Source organism: Apium graveolens, chromosome 8 (genome assembly GCF_009905375.1).
Source record: "Apium graveolens cultivar Ventura chromosome 8, ASM990537v1, whole genome shotgun sequence".
NCBI classification, from domain to species: domain Eukaryota; kingdom Viridiplantae; phylum Streptophyta; class Magnoliopsida; order Apiales; family Apiaceae; genus Apium; species Apium graveolens.
The window spans coordinates 1386668-1405169 of NC_133654.1; the positions used below are offsets into that span (position 1 = coordinate 1386668).

The 18502-nt window shown below is 34.2% G+C and overlaps 1 protein-coding gene across 1 annotated transcript; it reads left to right on the plus strand.

The window, feature by feature from the left end:
• Positions 1–825: 825 nt before the first annotated feature.
• On the plus strand, positions 826–11998 carry LOC141677663 (protein TIC110, chloroplastic). Its single transcript, XM_074483674.1, has 15 exons — positions 826–1529; positions 3983–4042; positions 4220–4343; positions 4442–4510; positions 4592–4690; positions 5115–5181; positions 5774–5838; positions 5915–6009; positions 6209–6333; positions 6430–6530; positions 7330–7546; positions 8864–9018; positions 10197–10322; positions 10510–11475; positions 11582–11998. Exons 1-15 carry the CDS (start codon positions 961–963, stop codon positions 11825–11827), a joined length of 3084 nt encoding a protein of 1027 aa, XP_074339775.1. The 5' UTR covers positions 826–960; the 3' UTR covers positions 11828–11998.
• Positions 11999–18502: the final 6504 nt, after the last annotated feature.

Genomic DNA, 18502 nt, shown 5'->3' on the forward strand with positions numbered 1-18502 from the left:
CGGTGTATCAGTTTTTCCTTCATTTTGTTGAATAAAAATTAGGGGTTTCGTTGGTATTTAATGCTAGGGGTTGTGAGTTTCGAGCTTTAATGACTGTTATCGCGTTCGTGGACTAACTGTCCTCGCAAGATGCCAACGTATCTCTGTGGTGTAGAGAATCAAGACAAAAACGTAGTTCTAGGTTGAGGGGTAGAGACCTTTACATAGAGATGAATCTAAGGTTAGACATGTGTAGGGAGACTTGGTGGACAAGTCTCCAACTTGTATGGTAATTAGGACTCATGTAATGAAAGGGAATCTAGATCCTTCCTTGAAGGAGTTAGTATCCATGTTGGACATCATGTCTCTGGTTTTTCAGCCGTATTGGGCCTAACACACGAACAACTTATGTTCGTGGACCGTGACGACTTCTGCTCGTGGGCCTTCTTTCTTTTTAATTGACCTAACAATTTATTCGCGTTGTATACTTTGATGCGGTGTATTTTTGTGTTTCGTGTACTTGAAGGTCAAATACAAAATTGACATGTTTAAGTTTCGTGTATTTTCGTGTTCGTATACTTTCGTTTCGTGTCATTTTGTATCGTATTTTGTAAAATTAAATATTTATATTAATTAAAATAAATAAATTAATAAATAAAAATATAAGAGTTTTAGATAATTTTTTTACGAAATATATTAAAAATATATATTTAGATCACATTTATATACATATTATAAAACTAAGTAATTTTTTTGAATAAAAATTAAGTAATTATTTTAAAAACAAGTACCTGTTCTCAGCACAGTCAAAAAGGCAAATTAAGCCGCCCCAAAACAACAAATCATTCATTTTATCTCTTTCTCCGCCCCCTTCTCCATCTTCCCCAACACCCCTATCTCTCTCTCTCTCTCTCTCTCTCTCTCTCTCTCTCTCTCTCTCTCTCTCTCTCAATCTCTCTCGCAATCTTTCTCGCCAACACAATGAACTCATCAATTCTACTAACACACACTTCACCTCACCCTCTCTTCTCTCCGTTTCTAAACCCTAGACTCCCACTCCGTTTCAAACCCCCACTTTCTCTCTCCACAAAGCCCTCCTCACTTTCTCTCTATAAAAAATACCTCAATTACAAGCTCAAACTCAAACTCATCTCCACCGTCCGATGCTCCGCCTCATCACCATCTCCCCAATTTGCACAATCTCCACCACCTCCACCTCCACTCACCGCCAATGTTTTCGGAGACAAGAGAGAGCTCACAGGACTCCAATCGGTTGTCGATTCGATGTCGTCTTCGGTTCGGTTATTCGCTTCGGTTATTGTTTTTGCTGGCGCGGTTGTTGCTGGTTATGGATTAGGTTTACGGTTTGGCGGAAGTAGAAATGCTAGTATTGCTGGCGCTGTTGCGGTTGGAGCTGCGGGTGCGGGGGTTGTGTATGCGTTGAATTCCGCTGTTCCGGAAGTTGCTGCTGTGAATTTGCATAACTATGCTGCGGAGTGTCGTGATCCGTTGGCGTTGAGGAAGGAGGATGTTCAAGCTATTGCGGATAAGTGAGTATTCACTTATAGTTAATTTACTGTGTTTAATTAGCTGCTAATCAACTTGTTTCGTATTTTGTATTTAGTATTATGTGTACTTTTTTGTTTAGCTTGTTATATTTAATTAAATGCTAATGACTGTGTTTCGAGTTATAATGAAGTTTTATCGTCTAGAGCTATATGTATTGTGTCACTGTGGAGGATTATTCGCGTGGTGCATTTGAGGATGAAATGGATCACTTGCTTTCAAAATTTGTTTTCGGTCATAGTATGAATTGGGAATATATTTTATGTTTGAAATTGGTGTAAGTCCATAATTGGATTATTATTACTTCCACTTCAAGCTATGGAATGGAACACTTGTCTACACTGACTGTCTACTTTTCTGTAAGAGTATGTGGTATGCACACTTTTGTTGTGCCATGAATCTCTATGAGCGCCACATGATTGCAGTATTTGGTATGGCTAGACTAGATCCATGTTAAGACCTAATATTATACCTAAATTAGTGCCTTTTGAAAGTTGGGATACATGGCCAACAAATACTTGTAATGGAACAGTTACATTCACAAATTGATGTATAAGGAAAATCAATGATTAAGGACTTGTTGAGACACTTCTAGAGACTAGACTAGCCAAATATTCCAGTCACCATCTCATATCATGCATGCAATAGTTACATGTGCAGGCGTAACACTGTACAACTCTGTGTTTTAATTACTTTAGGAACGAAAACAGATGGAAGTAAATCTTGCTTGTATGAGCTGTGAATTGAGAGGGACTGTAAAGTTTGAAAAAAATGGAGAAAGATGATAGATTTTCTGAAATTAAGCATACTTATAGTCAGCTTTCACTTTCTTTCCTTTAATTACGTTTATCTTACATGAGTGAAAGAGGAGGTGATTTTACCTGTGTCTTACTTCCCTTTTATTTCTACGGGAAACCAGGTAGCATGCACTGGTGCGAAAACTGATAGACTTCGCATCTTCTGCTGAAGGGTCCACAGCATCAAAGACAAGTCACACACTACAATTCCCCTCAACATAAAAGTTAGAGCCACCATAGCCTGCTAAGTATGTTTGAGTATCAAATAGCTTTACCTCAACTCCTGAAACCAGTACCCTAAACAGTTTACCCTGGGCATACTAAACCTCTGTAATAACACTTCTTCTGTTTTAATGCAGTTTTTGTAGGTACAAGTTGCCATGAAAGCAGAAACCTATTATTGTACATCTTTTGATTTTATGTAACTAGAAAGTTCAAGGGTCGGTAAAACATTGCAAGTTGCTTGCCTACCCTCCCTTGACAAATCTTTATTACAGTGACTATTATAATGAGTGATCTCTTTCTATTACGTCGTACTTAACAGGATACTATTATATTCATAGCAAGTTCAACTATTCTACATGATACATTGTGGGAAAAAATGAAGCCTAAATCATGAACAGTATAAACAATCTCTATACTATCATGAGACTGTAGATATAGAAAAAGAACCTGTTGAAGGCTAGGTACGGTGCACCCGGCCTTGGATCATTTAATAAGGGTTCAGAAGATGAGAATAGCTAGAGTCTACCACAAAAAGTGAAACCTCAGTCTTTTAAGTTAAGGAAGGATCATGGAGATGTAAAAATATCCTACCTCTTGATACAAAGGATTGTAAAAGGGGCGCCACCCCATCTTTTTAACTGTGCCTGACCACCGCTCTCGGTTTACGTCTTTGATTTCGATGCCTTAAGTTCTTACTCGCACTCTGGAGTGGCATTTGCTTTCTTTGCTGTCTAGTTTTATCTTGACAACTGAAATACAGATTTAGCTTCCAGCGATGTTGCCGTATTCCCAATACAACTCTACTAGAACTACCCTGAATATCAGCATCGCTGTGCTACATTAACTTATTAACTTTCACCTCTAAACATCAGGGGTATAACAATGGATTTTCCATTTTAAACCCCTGGCTAGCCAAATTAACAGCAATGTAAGAGAGGGAGGACCAAAAGCTTTTGTCAATCTGAAATACATTTTGTATTATCGTCCTAGTTTTTCTGCTTTGCCAACATGATCCTGCATTAATCGTGGATGTCACTTGCCACCATGATACATGTTTTTAAACATCACAAAGTTCTTCTTCAGTCCTTCACTACTATGTCAGTCCATTCATGAATCCTGCATAGTAACCGTAGATGTCACTTTCAAACATGATTCATGAAAGATTTTAGTAGTCTTGTTAGTTTAAGCAAGGAACCTTTTGCATGTACAGTCAGTCCATTCCACTCGTCAGTGGGAAAATACTGATATAATACATGTTTGATGCATGCACTCTTTAGCTTATATCCGAGTTTCTCTTTTGTCTGTTTATGTTTAATATTTTATTTGTGTTCTCGCACTAACCCCCCCTCTCTCTCACGCGCCACACACACATTACTTATGCTTATTCCTTCTATTTTTCCTGGCCAATATTCCAGATATGGTGTTAGCAAACAAGATGAGGCATTTACTGCAGAGCTATCCGACATATATTGCGGGTAAGTTGATGATGTGGAGTATTTTATTTTGACATACAAGTACACTATTTTTTTTACATGTCTTGTTACATATGTTTGTTACTGAATCACTAATTTTTAATTTTTGGGCTCTATTGTAATTTGTACATTTATATATTTCAAGTTGATATTTATAATTGGTAACCATTGATATGCAAGGTATGTTTCTTCTGTGATTCCTCCTGGAAGTGAAGAACTTAGAGGGGACGAAGCAGAAACTATTATTAAATTTAAAAATGCTTTGGGCATTGATGACCCAGATGCTGCTTCCATGCACATGGAGGTATTTTTCCAGAACTTGTGCCATAATACCGAACAAACACGTTGTAGTGCTCTAAGACTAACGATTACCTTAAACTCTCCTGCTTGTTTTCTGCTCAGATCGGCAGGCGAATTTTCAGACAAAGGCTAGAAACTGGTGACCGTGATGGTGATTTGGAGCAGCGCAGGGTAAGGTTTTCAACTTTTCTTTTTCAATCTGGTGACAATTTCTGTATATGTTGTGTGGGGCCTGAACCTTGTTTCATACAGGCATTTCAAAAGCTAATCTACGTCTCAACTCTAGTATTTGGAGAAGCATCAAGCTTCCTTCTACCTTGGAAGCGTGTATTTAAGGTCACTGACGCTCAGGTATTTGAATGTCATCATACAATTCACATTAAGTTGGTTTTTAAATCTATAGCTGTCCATGCATCATCTGAGGTTATAGAATGTTGACAATTATCATCTGCTGTTATTAAATAAATGATTATAGTTTTTTAAATTGACACTGAACGAAGTGACAATCTTTATAATAGCGAAGCAAGTTCTAGTTCATATTGATTAGCCACAACCACAAACAATAGGTTTGTTGATTTCCTATTGAGAATGTAATGGGCCTATTTTTCTATTAGAATAATTCCAATCTTTTATTTATGACTTTTATCGCACAAAAAAACTTTTTGAGTTTTCAGTATCACTTCCCTTTCCAAATATTTTTACGAATACGCTTTACATCATTATGCTTTTGTTATGTCATTGTATTATTGTGTGTAAAATTCTCTGCATCTTTCAGGTGGAGGTTGCTGTTCGTGATAATGCACAGCGCTTATATGCTTTCAGTCTTAGATCAGTTGGGAGAGGTAAATGCATGAAAAGTCTTTGCCTTATCTGGTTCAGTATTATCGTTATTTGTGCTTTGAAGTATGTTCAACCGTCTCCTGGTTGATTATTGAAGAATGTGTTATATAGGATTGGGAGAAAGAGATAGAGTACAATTTATGCCGAAAGTAAAAAAGATAACAAGGACCTTTGTAAACAATGGAGTCATGTAAATACATGTTTAGTTTGCTTGCATAATATTGAGTCTTTAAGTAGGAATTCTAGTGCTACGTATAGAGTGTCACTTCATTGTAATAATATGTTCTCAGTGATATTTTATATCTGTAGTTACGTGGTTGAATGAGAGTAAAAGGATGTGGTGTTGTCCTCTTTAGAAGTTTAGGGTAGTGGCTTACATTATTATCTAATAAAAAATTTGAAGCGGGGGGTTTTATGGATTCTTTAACTCCAGAGGCCCTGCTCTTGAGTGGGATATACAAGGCTTTCTTGGTAAGTTTCGGTATATTATAATGGTCCTTGATGTACATTTCTTTTTGGCAAAATTCATTTTTCCGTCACCCAAGTTTTTGATTCCCTGGTTCTTTCCTAACAAAGAAGTTGATTTATGGCTAGATGTTGATGTGGACACGCTTATTAGCCTGAGAGAGAAGCAAAAGCTCTATAAACTTTCTGATGAGGTAATACTTGAAGCTATATGATACTGTCCTACTGATGTTCTTTAGTTGTCTAAAATGATTTGTTCAATTTTTGCAGCTTGCTGAAGAACTATTTAGGAATCATACACGAAAGCTTGTCGAGGAAAACATATCAGCCGCCCTAAGTACACTCAAGTCTAGGACACGAGCAGTGTATGAATATCTATATACCCCCAAAACAAAACCCCTAAACCGCTAGAAAAAAGTATCTATTGACTAAAGTTTATCATCACTTTATTGAGCTCATTTTTGAGTGACTTTCCAGAATAACCAGTCACACAGTCCAAATTAGTCTCCTCATTATCGCCATATGATGTTTTGAGAAGCTAAAATGTTGACTTCTTAATATCAGGCAAACCAGACAACCCATTGAGGAGCTTGATAAGATATTGGAGTTCAATTCTCTATTAATCTCATTGAAGAAACATCCTGATGTCAGCAGCTTTGCACGAGGTCTTGGCACAGTTTCTCTTCTAGGTTAGAATGCCGACGTGGTGTTATACCTATCTTCATGCACTCTAGTTAAAAATTGCAAATCAACCTTGATTAGAATTAATCTTAAATTCTGATCAGGTGGTGAATATGATGGTGACAGAAAGATGGATGACTTGAAGCTTCTGTACAGAACATATATAACAGATTCCTTGTCAAGTGGTCGAATGGAAGAAGATAAGGTTATGAAGTCGTTCGTCTTTAGTTGAATGAATTTAATTTTTATTGATTGTGTTAAATAGTGCCTGATCTTATTTTGTCAACATATTTTCATCTTTTTGCGTGATCTTATTTATTGAACATTTTTTCTTATTTACTTCTTTAATCTGTTTTTCTTGATATCTCCCTATGCTTGAATTTTTCCTTCTGTAAGAATGCGGCCTACTAAATTAAAGAAATGTATCACAAATTGCAAGACATTCTAATCATAAATCTATGGTTGCATCTTTTTCTTAAATTTACATTATCTTCTTTGTTTGTTTGATTAATCAAGGATAGCAAATCCTCTCTCATTTTTTCGTTATCCCATATTTGCTAGTGGAGAAAGACTCTTTAACGTTTAACCTATCAACTGACTTTAAAATGACCGAATAACTTTATCTGTATGGTAAGCCGGCTAATTTTGGGGACTCTATTATGCTTGTAAATGATTAACCAACAATAGATATACATTACATGTGAAGTCCTAGACTCTCCCTCGCCCCCCCCTCCCGCACACAGAAAAAAGAGAAATGTAGAAAGTGCCATCTATCCAGTATCCGTAAATCTCTGCAGAAGGTATATTGTGTTTCTATAATCCTGTTTTGCAAAGTGATAAAATATGGTGTGATATCTGTATCTAACAGTATTCACTTTTTCGGGTTACTACAAATAAACTCCTGTAAATTCATCATTGAATGGAGTACTAATATTACTTATTGTGAGTTATAGCTTTTGGACTATCCTTTAATTTTATTTATTTTTTTGTTTTTTTAATTGTAGATGGCTGCATTGAATCAACTGAGAAACATATTTGGTTTAGGTAAAAGAGAGGCTGAATCCATCACATTGGACGTTACCTCAAAAGTATATCGTAAACGACTTGCTCAGTCTGTAACTGCTGGTCATTTAGAAGCTGCTGAAAGCAAAGCAGCCTTCCTTCAAAATCTCTGCGAAGAATTGTACTTTGATGCCCAGAAGGCTGTCGAAATCCATGAAGGTATCTATGCTTAAAAGTGTCAGAGCTATAAATTTTAAATAAGGTTACTGCTTCCCCTCCCTCCTCCAGAAATTGGGCTCCCAATATTTTTCCAAGGAGGTTTTTTAGGGCCTCCGATTTTCTTAAACAAAATAAAAATTAATACATTTATTAATTGTTTTTAGGGGGAAAGTGTGTAAAACAAAAGATGTTTTAACAAAATTTCGTAACATGTGGGATTTGTTGTATACTTGTATTATGTATAGATCACCATCATATGTATATCTGACAAAGAAAATAGATCATCTCTTTTGTAATGAGTGAAATATATATGGGTGACAAGCTTTTAAATTTGTGAACTACAATGACCATCTGCAAAAAAAGACGGGGAACCTTGGTACCCTTTCTTCACTTTCCTACGTCCATGTCAAGGTCTAGTATACATGCCATCTCTGCTGTTTTGTTTGTTTTATTGAAAATTGTACAAATAGATCAAAATTTGCCACAAGTTTTCAGAATTTGCAATATGTTTTGTTTGTTCCTTTGAGAAATGTACATATAGATTAAAATTTCCCGTAGCTCTTAAGATTATGCCATCTGTATGGAAATTACAATTTCAATTTAGAGTGTCATCACATCACTGACATTTTAAAACAGGTCCCTTGGAGAAATGTGTGTGTGTATATATATATAGGACCAAAAATGTAATTTTGAAACGTTAATGTACTATAGATGTCATGAAATGTGGACATATTAGTGTGTTGTTAGAGTGTGTGATACATATATAAATGTATATATATAGGACCAAAAATGTAAATTATATATATATATGACCAAAAATGTAAATTTGAAACGTAAATGTACTATAAATGTCATGAATTGTGGATATATTAGTGTGTTGTTAGAGTGTCTGATACTTACTCACCCGAGTTAAATGTCTCGAGTCATGATAACTAAATCTAGGTCAAGGCAAACCCATATACAAAGTAAGAATAAAGTCATAACCAGGAAAGTTAGTTAAGAGGTGGCAAGTTAGTTAGCCTGCTGTAGGCAGCAAGTCTAGTCATTCAGGGTAGTGGTAATTCAGCTGTATATTCAAGTCACTAGAATCATTTGGGTTAACAAATTTCATTTTATTTCCAGATTATTATATACAGTCTATAGATACAATTCATATTCATAGCTCCATCTTCTGCTTGGAGCTTGATACAAACGTATGGAAGAAAAAACCAAATTATATTTTAGCTTGATATCTTTTTGAAACTTTCTCGTGATTATGCCTTGTTTTTTTAGTAATATTTAGATGAGTCTGACTGTGTCATGCTTCAATATTTTTAGAAATATACAGACAAAAACTAAAGCAGTCCGTATCTAATGGAGAGCTCTCTGATGAGGATGTCAAGTCATTGGAGCGGACTCAGATTATGCTCTGTATTCCTAAACAAACAGTGGAATCAGCTCATGCAGATATATGCGGCAGTTTATTTGAAAAGGTAACTATTAGTCTACACAGCACCTTTTTTGGGTAAATTTTTCATGAGCACTTGAATGTTATCATATATCTATGTAAGCACTGAAATATCGAATACACAATAATAACCATGGATTTCAAATACTAGGAACCCGAGTTTTAAACAGCCACCCTCAACTACTTGTGGTTTCATCTTTTTTCCGTATATGGTTCAAAACCTCATTTATCCCTAATGTGACTATGAAGGTTGATTGTTGCCTGGAGCTGGTTCCGGACTAGAGTGGAGATAATAAATATACTTATTTATATATAAAATAAGTAAAATATACCTGTAATTTTAGTAACAGTAAGAGGTTCTACGTTTTATTTACAAATTTAGTCATTAGTAATTTATTGCTATATTATTTTCAAAGAAAATGTAGGATATATGATTGAACAGTTATTTGATTATCTATCCCCTACTGCATCACAAAATATAACTTTGTTAATGTATTGGATGATTAGATGAAATATCTTTTCCAGCTTATTTTCGATGCCACAATCTGTTAAGATGCGGCCTGTGATTTTTGAGTGAGATTGATAGTATATAGTTGTATTATGAATGAAATATCAGGCAGGGTCCTCCGTCCTTGGTTGTCTGGCATAGCTCTGCCACTGTCTTGTAGATCTGTGAAACATTTGGGATTTAATTGTTTATTTTAAAGTTAAGGTTAATGCAAGAAATCGATGATATTTGTGGTGACTAAAGTATACAAGTATCATTTATGTGATTGTAAGTGATATTGTCAAGTGATTTAGTGAGAAATTCCTGCTCGGTATTTGCTATTTTTTTTCATTAAGTTCTCTTTATCCTTTAGTATGATGTAAGACAGAAGAAGGTAGCCTTGTGCTTCTTGTGGATAGAAAGAACAGTTGGTAAATTAATGAAAAGGTTATTACATGGATTTGTTTTTAATAACTGTGTCCGTGTACTACTATATTTTGTGATAGAATCTACCTTGTATTGTATGTGCTATATTTACAAGAAGAGATGATGGTCTGTGGTCCCCCAATTTAGGTGGAAGTGGAACTGGTCCAACTAGACAACTGTTCTGCAGTAATTTTATTCAGTTAGGATTATTAGTTGTACATTTTTGTCTGTTTACTTTGACCTGCACACCTTCTGGCAATATGAACTAATTTTTTTTTTCTTTTTTTCAGGTTGTGAAGGATGCAATTGCTTCAGGAGTGGATGGATATGATGCTGATGTCAAGCAAGCTGTGAGGAAGGCTGCTTATGGTTTACGTTTAACTAGGGATGTTGCTATGTCTATCGCCAGTAAGGCGGTAAGTACCTGGGTCTAACTTGATTATTTTTCTACGTTCCATTACATTATATTATTGCATTGTGATTGGTCGAAATCTCACTAGCCACCTTGCAACCAATTTAAAATATTTGGTTGCTTGATATTCCATTTATGTTTCTGAAATTAAAACTCGCTTTGTTCCATGTGTTTCTTTTCTGTGGATGCAGGTCCGCAAAATATTTATTAGCTACATACAACGATCACGAGCCACTGGGAGTCGTATTGAGGCTGCCAAAGAACTTAAGAAAATGATAGCATTCAATAATTTGGTTGTGACTTCGTTAGTAGCAGATATTAAAGGAGAGTCGACCGATTCAGATACTACGTTGGAAGATCCTGTAACAGAGGTAGTAGAAAGTGAAGAAGAAGAAGAATGGGAGTCCATACAGTCACTTAGAAAAGTAAGACCTAACAAGGAAAAGTTGGGAAAACAAAGTCAAACTGACATTACTCTTGAACATGACCTCCCGGAAAGAGATAGAACTGACCTTTACAAAACATACTTGCTCTATTGTCTTACTGGAGAAGTGGTCAGAATTCCTTTTGGTGCACAAATCACCACGAAGAAAGACGATTCAGAATATGTTTTCCTAAACCAGCTTGGAGGGATCCTAGGTTTGACAGACAAGGAGATTGTGGAAGTTCATAGAAGCTTAGCCGAGCAGGCTTTTAGGCAAGAAGCTGAGGTGATCTTAGCAGACGGACAACTGACAAAAAATAAGATTGAGCAGCTCAATGAGTTGCAGACCAAAGTGGGTTTGCCTTCCGAGTATTCCCAAAAGATAATAAAGAGCATAACAACTACCAAAATGTCAGCTGCACTGGAGACTGCTGTCAGTCGTGGAAGGCTTAGTATAAAGGAGATACGAGAACTTAAGGAAGCTGGAGTTGAATTAGATACCATGATATCCTTGAGCCTGAGAGAGAACCTTTTCAAGAAAACTGTAGATGATATATTTTCATCTGGAACTGGGGAGTTTGATGAAGAAGAAGTCTTTAACAAGATACCGCAAGATCTCAGCATCAATTCTGTGAAGGCAAGAAGTGTTGTTCATGAACTTGCACGAAGTAGGTTGTCAAACTCACTAATTCAGGCTGTTTCTCTACTTAGACAGAGAAACCATTCGGGGGTGGTATGACCTTAACTTTAGCATCTTGTGAAATTTGCTTATTTATTTTCTAAATGAAACATTGCAATACATTATGTAGTACTAAGCTTTTTCATTCTTGTATGAACAGGTCTCCTCTCTCAATGATATGTTAGCCTGTGACAAGGCTGTACCATCTAAACCACTGTCATGGGAGGTGCCGGAGGAACTTGCTGATCTCTTCCTCGTTTACTTGAAGAGTGATGCGGTGTCTGAAAAATTATCGCGGTTACAATATCTGCTGGACATAAGTGATTCAACTGCAGAAGCTTTGCGAGGGATGAGGGATAGAGCACTTCCAGATGGAGTAGCAGGGGAAGAAGAATTTGTATTTTAAATTGTGGTGCTAGATAGGTATATTAATATTTAGAACTTCAAAATCTATTCCGAATAATAATGCATTAAAATCCTATGTATTGGCTTTTTCTCTTTGAGAAAGGAGGGCAAAACCATTGAAAATTTTGATAGAGGTATAATTTGAGGGAATACATCCCTGTTTTTATATTTATTTGGAACATCGTGTGGATATAGATAAGCGTCGGCAGGTTTTGGAGGGCTGAACCACTGGCTTATATGTGAAACAAGCCTGCTCAAGTCGTCTAACCAAGTGTCATCAAAGACTGCCAGATTGATGTGAGAGTAGTAGGTAGATGTTCAAGTTCTTGTAATATGTACCTTCGTATTTGTAAGGCATGAATTGAAGATCTGCGATCTTTAGAAAAGACATTCATGGTATATCCATACGGCAATAGTGGCATACTAGAGAAGAAAAAAGAACATAAACTCAATGTTCATTTTAGTTTTTTTAATTAACAAAACAAAGCATCCAAACAAATATTCCTATAGACAATCATCTTGCTTCTGTTTTAAACAATTTTAGTCTTGTCGGAGATGTCTGAATACGCTGCCATATTTTTTGGCAAATCACACATGCTGTTGGATTCAATAGAACAGGGAGACTGGGAGATGAGACTGGGAGATGTTTCTACACATTATCTATTGAAATCTTGTTATGTAGTCTCTCATCTTACCCTTGACAGCCAAAATTGATGAAGAAGATATTAGTAATAGCCTAACAGTTTATGATCTTACCCTTTTAGTATTAAAATAGTTTCAAGGCTACCTGTACTTCCATCATAGCAATGCAACGATGTAGTTGAACTTCGCAATTGCGAAGAATTTGCATTAACTTCTTCAGTGGGTTGAGAAATGGAAAGGTAAAATTATATATGACATGTTCTGACAAATTTAATAATCTGAATTGCAAAATTCTGTATGTAATTGGTCTCTCCAACATTAAAACGAATGTGAACCTATTGGTTGCTGGCTGATGAATGAAAGAGGGAGAAGAACATTTCATGTCATGCGACGAAGGAAGATATACTCGGGGCCGTTTGAAATTACTTAAAAAAATGTAACTTATTACTTAAAATTGAAAAATATGATATGAATATTTTATGAATTATTTAAATATTTGAATAATTTTATGTATAAATTATTTATAAGTTAGATAATGTGTTTGTTAAATCTCAACTTAAAAAAATATAAAAATAAAATATAAATTACAAATTAAACAAGTTAATAATTTTTATATGAGTAACAAATTTGAATATATAAATTCTTGGATTCAATAATTAAATTTTATGGATTGTTATTTAAATTCTTTTTTTTTGCCAATATTTAATTTCTAAATGACTTGTAAATGAGACAATTACTCAATAATAAAAACAAAATCAATGAACTTAGCATAATTGAATAATCCAAGTGTTTAGGCTTATTCCCGAACATGATCTTATACTCTTTACTCTTTAACATTCCCTCTCAATCATATGATACTTTTCGCTACGATTGACAACGACAAATATAACAAAAAACAATATCAACAACAAATATTTAAATTAAATAAATAGGGGTAGGAGGACTCGAACTCCTTAAACCGAGCTCTGATACCATGTTAATTAACCAATCCGTCTAAAACCTTAAGGTGGTAGAGGAAGACCCGAATAAGATCTTATACTGTTTAACAAATAAAATCTTTAAAAAGCAAAGTTCAAATTTAAATCATTAAAATGGGGAGTTTTTCTTGCCAATTCTCAAAAAAATTTAAATTAAAAAATATTCAGGAAATAACAAAATATTGGATACAAAATTTTAAGATAAATAGTAAGAAATTGAACAGTTTTTATTAATTTATTACTAGTTTAAATTATTTTTTCTTAGTAATTTATTTATATAACAGGTTAACAGTTGGGATGATATGTCTTGTTTTATTAATTTATTACTAGTTTATTATTTTATCAAAAATAAATATATATTATATCTATTATATTAAAATCGGAGAAAAAAATTATTATATCGAGATTATTGTCCGAGGTTCAACCGTAAATTATTAAAAATTTGTAAAATGTAAGTTGATTAATTTATACTATATAAATATATAATACAAAATACCAATGTAAAAAAAAAATTAGTTAATGTCAATATATATCATACCAAATATTTACTTTTTCAAGACTCAAGCATACCAAATATGTGTATTATAAACAACATATATTGTTGAGTGGGTTAATGATATGATATTTGGTAGAGTAAGTGCAAAACTCGTATAAATTAGTCATTTTAACTCATGAATAAATTGTCTCCCACTCACTTCTCCAATGTTGATATAAGATGGGGTCACTTGTGATGACTTTTTGACTATATGTTGGAGCCTGCAGGCCGGGGATGATGGTTTGTTTGAAAAAAATGATCAATTTTAGTTGGGCGTTTCAATTTATGTAAGATACTTTACTGGTTAGTATTTTATATTAAGTACTGACAGTTGGTATTGGTATTCCATTAGCTAAAATTGATCAACTTTTCAAAAATTGATTATTTTTAATTATTTTTTATATAAAAATAGACTAAATTTATCGATCATTCCAAATAAAATAAGTTCAAAAGCATTAAAAAGCAATTCTAGTTCAAAAAGCATAGGAAAATAATTAAAAATTTGTAAAAAGTCAAAGACGGAAAATATAAATGTTACATGTTGGTTAATAGCCAACAAGCAGGAGCACACTTAGGGTGTGTTTTATATTATTGTTATTGACAGCAACAATTTTTAAATTTTTTTTGGTAAATTTAAAAGCTGATTTTCAAAAAAATATTTTTGGCTTAAAATCTGCTGTTAGAGAAAATAAGTCTCCTCGTATTTTTAAAAAAAGTTGTTTTTTCAGTTTTTGCGGGAAACATATGATAATTTCACCATTAAATCTTACAAAAAACATTTTATTCTTAATTTTTTGCATCAAAACATATACATATTAAAAAAATTTACTAAACATTCATCTCATTTTTATAACATCACTTTTTTCAACGACACTTATTCTATTAACACAACAATTTTTAATAGAAATTCTAAACAGAGCCTTAATTGAGCGAAAACACACACCTAGTGTCCTTAAGCTCCATAAATAAATACAACGCGATGCTCGTCCTTGTCAGATTCTCCATCCGAAGCATATATATCTTCATCCGAATTAAAAACATTACAAATCTTGAATATCCACCTTCTTATAAATCCATGAACGTTTCTACCACAAGATCGATCATTACATCGGTAGGTAATTTTCATCTGCACGTATTCTACAGAGTTGAATTTAACTGTCACCTTGACGAGTATCGGATTCACAGTCATGTATTTACCCGATAGTAAACATGTGTGCCGTGTAGCATCTTGTCGGACAACTTCACTCCCCTGAAAAGCAACATATATATAGATTGAGGTTTATGTCACTACTTTGCATATATATAGCATCTTATGGAAGTTTTTTTTTGAACAAGGAAGAAACAACACGTTCTGATACCTCGCAAGAATGCATGCCGAAAATATTGGTTACACCCTTCATGAAGCTGGATAAGTTGTTGTATGGACTTGAGCTCAAGAAAGTATACATGTCTATGCGCTCATACTTTTGGCTTATCTCTTTCCACTCTTCCCCGAATCTAATGTGAAACTTCTGAATGAAATCAGTTGCATGAAACTCCAGATCTTTTAGCTTGTATTCAACATTCTTCTCGGCAACAGTGTCATCCTAGCAATTAGATTAGGCACAAAAATAACTACATTAGAGCATCTGGTATTGGCTATATATAATTTTTTTGCTAAGAAGTATTGTGCATCGGAGTGGTACAAATTTGCATTTTATCTATGACATGGGATTTTAGCTCAGGATGATAGTTAAAAAAATTCCTATTTTTGGGATGAAATTATTCAAAATACCCATTTTCAGAATGCATGGCTGAAAATACCGTATTGGTTACGTATTTTGTAATTGGGTAAATGTAATACGGGAGGAGAATGAGAATTTATGATTATGTCTCCTGAGTCAGAGCCTGTCGTTTAAATGCGGTTTACCTTGATTCACGTGGTTTGCAGGCTATTGTGTGAGCACGTAGGGTTTACCCAGTGCGCACCCAAAGGTACGGCTGCGGGTTACCTACGATTACAAAAAAATTACCCATTTGAGAATTGGGTATGTAAGAAAATTTCTAAAGATACGCATTTGTAGTTTGGGTATGACCCGTATCTTAAAAAAAAATTGGATACCCATTTGACAAATGCGTATCTAATACAGAACATGATACCCAAATTGCAAATGCGTATTCCAAACGGTATTTTCAGCTATCCACTCTCAGAATGAATATTTTCAGCCATTTTTACCAAAAAAATTGTTATTTTTAACTTTATTTCTTTTACCTTATAAGGGCTTGCAGATGCTAACCGGCAGTACAATTAGACAAGTAGTAATAGTATATAATGATGACCTAGCTAACACACATTCCCATTGCAGTTAACATCATATATTGAAACAGAACATGCAGAAATAGAAGAAGAAGAAACTAGAATTAATACCTTTTCAACAGTGAAGCTCAAAGTATTGAAGAATTGTACATGAGTAACATGTACTGCTGGTTTTTCAAATGCCACAAATATTTGCCTCTCGAGATTATGTTGGAGAGACGGGATAGATGTTGTTGTTACTGGTAAGTGTTTCTCATCTCCCGAACTCTTCACATTAACGCAAACCTGGAAAAAAACAGCAACATTAGAAAAATCTAAAGAGTTTCATATATATATATTTCCTAGTGAAAATATCAATGACATGACATGCAAGCCCTACATTGTTCCAAGTTACTCCAGGAAATTTATGGCTGCAAGTGTACTCAATCACCACGTATGCATCAAAAACATGCTTGACAGCTTTGACACTATACTCCTCTTCATGACTCGTGAGCTCCACAGGAATAGTTGACTTCATATTAACATCATAACATGGATTAGAGAATTGAAACATAGTAATTAACAATTATGAAGTCATATATAAAAACTAATTACCTTGTAATACTTTGTGAGAAATGAAAACTCATGGAAAGACCACAAATATTTTGATTTCATATTCTGCGGGTGTGGGAAATAATGAGGAGGAAACTTTAACTCATCAAATAAGTAGCACTTGAGTACGCCATAATACTCCCTTAACTGACCAGTTGACAAGGGTAGCTCATTATCAGCATAAAAGACATCCAAATTAGGATAGTCATGCCGATATCGTATAAGGCTCTCAGAAGCCGATCCCCACCCATGTTGTAAGATTATGTAGATTAGAGGTATATCAAACCCCTCTCCATCATAGGCTAAAAAATTGTTGCACAAATACTCTGCATATGCCTTTATTCGTAAGGGCTCACTGAAAAACTGAGCAATAACTAGGAGAGAATGGGCTATCCCAGCACGGTCACTCCAGTCAGACTTAGATAGAAAAGCATGAGCACGAATCAATGCATTTTTTCCTAGTTTCATGGTTGCCCGTGTAACATTGGCGAGTTGCTGCAAACCAGTATAGGAATCTTTTATAGAACTCACACTCTTGATTGTGATACCATAGAGAGTCATGCACTCCTTAAATGTTTCATATCCTTTCGCGCCCCATCCCTTTTTTTCATCATTTTCATAAAAAACACTACATTCAGAATCCGAAGTTAGCGCACCAACTACATACAAATTTGTCGATCGCAGTAGAGCACATACTCTCTCCCCATCAAATATCATAGGGACAAAAATAATATAATTTTTGTAATGAACAGTACTTTCAAGCCATCTGAGAACCCTTAGTTCTACACCTTTTTTTGTAATCACTTTTTCACTCACTTTTTCTATAAGGTTCTCGAAATACTCTCGTAACTTTTTTTCACTACTGAGAGTTTCCCGCGTCAAATCTGCCGCTGTCATCTAAAAAAGAAGAAAAAAACTAGCTAGTTACAAGATAATCTATATATAAAAAAGATAGAAAAAAATGCCAGAGAGAATAAATTAACAACACATTATCGTTCCAAAACCAAGTAAATTAGGTGAGTACTTCATCAAACTTTAAAAAGATATAATTTCTTTGTCCATTATTTCAAAAGAAAAGAATCTCACAATATACACACAACAATAACCTCCATTTATTTATTGAATCTATACTATACAAACATGGTATAATTTATAGTTTGGTTTACCCCTCATTTTGATTTCCCCTTTCTATCACCACCGTCGGATTTTTTCATAAAATAATCAGAGTCGTTAGATCTAAATATTAAAAAAATACACTCCACAAGTTCGTTCGAATCATGTCATGAACAACAAACATTTATATTATTTATTATAAATATACTTATTTATAAAGTTATCACGTTCGAATCCAATTAATAACAAACATTTTCATATTCGAATCTCACTTATCAACAATAAATATTTACATTATTATATATGAATAAGATCTCATCAATCATATACTATTTATACTATTTGAACATAACTTGAAATTATAATTATATAGTTATTATATAATATTTAATTATTTATATCGAATTTTAATAAAATTATATAAAAGAAAAAATATATAAATATTATCTAAGACCCGTGCGATGCACGGGCCGTAAACTAGTAGTATATAATTTTTAACTTTTAGCTAAACTATAAACTACA

Excerpts from the sequence above, each read along its gene's own strand:
- LOC141677663 (XM_074483674.1), top strand. The coding sequence starts at position 961 with ATGAACTCATCAATTCTACTAACACACACTTCACCTCACCCTCTCTTC. Across the intron at positions 4,043-4,219 it reads CTATCCGACATATATTGCGG|GTATGTTTCTTCTGTGATTC; the intron begins GTAAGTTGATGA and ends TTGATATGCAAG. Across the intron at positions 9,019-10,196 it reads GCGGCAGTTTATTTGAAAAG|GTTGTGAAGGATGCAATTGC; the intron begins GTAACTATTAGT and ends TCTTTTTTTCAG.